General features: G+C 56.4%; 1 protein-coding gene across 1 annotated transcript in view; it reads left to right on the forward strand.

The window, feature by feature from the left end:
- Positions 1–2,516, forward strand: part of LOC119587930 (nesprin-1-like) — a gene marked incomplete in the record, with an annotated part of 36,964 nt that overhangs the window by 24,880 nt on the left and 9,568 nt on the right. Inside the window, 2 exon segments of the mRNA XM_037936640.1 lie at positions 1,612–1,763; positions 1,971–2,220. Coding sequence (XP_037792568.1) covers positions 1,612–1,763; positions 1,971–2,220 — 402 coding nt within the window.

Genomic DNA, 2,516 nt, shown 5'->3' on the forward strand with positions numbered 1-2,516 from the left:
AGTTTATTGTGTCCCGCCTATTCCTTCTTTCGCGTGGCCTTTCATTCCTGTCGCACTGAAGTTGTCCTTGAATGCCGCAGCCCAGCCCGCACCTGTCACTGCGCTGGGCATTCTTGGGATGGATGAAGCGGAGGAGCTCCCGCGCGTTGCGTCACCGCCGCGGCGCTGCAGCCGCATTAGCGCCTGTCTCCATGCTGGCGGCGGCCCCGTGGGCGGCGCGGGCGTGGCGGGCGCACGGTCGCAGGGTAAGCGATTGTTGTCGCGGATTCAAGTATGGATTGGAACAGTGCGTTAGTAGCTTCTAACACGCATTACGTGAATCCCGCAGATCGGGATGTCACGACAGACCGATAAATAGTCTCGGCGGGTCCGACTCGGCCGCGCGCCCCGAACTCTGTTAGTATGCTCATCGACCTCGCTAATTACCTGTTAAGGCAACCCGTATCTAAGGTTCGCTCACTCCCACACTCTTATTTATGCGTGTGCTAGGTCAGGAGGTCACTCTACCTGGCCTTGAGTGTGCGAGTGCGTGTAAATATGCATTTCGTTCTAGTATTAAAATCAGAGGTAATGGGAGTAGTGACAGTGCGCGGGGAGACGTTCGTGGCACACATCGCGGTCGCGCAAGGTTACAAGGTTTGTGTGTGTGGCTCAGGATTATTTTCAGTGGATGCATCTGCATTTAATTTGGTTGTCTTGGCGAGAGAGCCGGGGGTATGAAGAGGCCAGGAGGGGCAGGCGGCAGTTGATGGCCAGTCGAGTGTGACGATGCTCTGTGGGGGGGCACCAACCCCCGTCATGACCACCTCTACTGGGCATGCGAAGAGGGTGCGGTTGTCTCCCTCAGCGTAATGCCACGCAGGTCAGGGAGGGACGGCGGGCACTGTTTGGTCACAGCGCGCCACCGGGTGCTCAGGCCTCCTCAGGTGCCACGATGCCCATTGAGATGTGAGGGGACATCCTGCCAGGGGGCCTTCCTGCGATGACTATCTCCGCACGGCCTGCCTCCGCCCGGAATTTATAGGCGCATCGGAGGGAGGGGATGGGAGATGTGATAAGGCCGGGAAGCGGTGTAAAAGCGGGCTCGGGAGATAACCGGCAGGCCCTTTGGACGGCGGCAGAATACTGGTGTTGAGGAGCGAAGCTGTCGTAAAAGGGTGGAGATCCTCCGCTGTAACTTGGCGATTCCAATAACGCTAGAAGAGAGAGACTGGCCAGGGGTCGCTCTGTTCGCCCGAAGCCATTTCCTTGCCTGAAGAATTCGGCCCAAACAAGTCGCCGCCGGTATTTAGAATATCGCCCGCATCGTTGCAGCAAGTTCGTGTGACGTTGTGGGCGTGACGGTATTCCCGGGGCGTCGCAACAATGCCCAACTCGTAGGGGGAGGGAGGGGCGAGGTGGCGTACCATCTGGTATGCTTTGGATACGCACTGGTAGCTTGATAAGAGGTAGCAGGAATATTGATTTGTCTATGCGTGTAATAGGGATAGGTATTTCGTCATGTGTTTTGGTTTATTAAAAGTGTTTACCGTTATATAATTTCACTCTCGCTTTCATACTAGTTCCCCACTCACAGACCTCCGCACTAACATGACTTGTGTTCCTCTGCAGGACCTCCAGCAGGAAGTGCTGACGAGGAAGGGTGAGGTGTCGAGCGTCAACCTTGCGGTTCACAGGTTCATGACAGAAACCGGCTACTCCTTGGCGCACCTTAAGGACGAGGTGGCGGACCTCTACCGGCTGTGGGACGAGGCGCACAAACGGTAATTTTTGAAGGCTTTCTGTACGGTTTGCCTCTGCAGCAATGTTAATTCTTGGTTCTGGCTCGTAATTAGAGATTGCTGGAATATTGCTTGCGTTTCCATATTAATTCCAATGCTAGCAGTTCGTTTAATTTATATCCGATTTTGCCATAAATGCAGTGATCGTAGATCATACTAGCTATATCAATCTTCCCGCTCACTCCTCAGAGCCAGCAGCGAGCTGTCGCGGCTGGAAGGAGTGGAAGCCACGTGGAGACTGTGGGAGACACAGGCGGAGGAGCTGCGCCGCGCCCTCCGCAAGGACTGCGACACCCTCAAGGTCCTGGACGCCGCCATTCAGACGGGCTCCCTCACCGACACCGCCACCGCCTCCATGCAGGACGTCGAGAGACTCCTGAACGACCGCCGCAAGTCCCAGCCCGGGAAGAGACTAACCCTCCAGCACACCAGGACGCAGGTAGGCCAGCCTCGAGGCCCTCGCCCTCGTCGGGTCACTCCACGGGTCGAGCGAGGTCGTCCTCTTTGTTATTCCCGGTCCTCCTTGACTCGCCCGCCTGGTTTATTTATTTGTTGCGGCTCACTAAACGGACTCAAATGGCGCCCAGCCCACTCCCCGCGCAGTAGTGGTTCTGTGAGTCGATGATGTTTGGAGAGCAGGGCGATCAAGCGCAATTTGGGATTGTTCGGCGCGATGGCGGGACGAGCGGTCCATTGTGACCGCTCATCTGTATGCCGCCTGCCTTCTATTTTTTT

The sequence above is a fragment of the Penaeus monodon genome, chromosome 23 (assembly GCF_015228065.2).
Source record: "Penaeus monodon isolate SGIC_2016 chromosome 23, NSTDA_Pmon_1, whole genome shotgun sequence".
Classification (NCBI taxonomy): Eukaryota; Metazoa; Arthropoda; class Malacostraca; order Decapoda; family Penaeidae; genus Penaeus; species Penaeus monodon.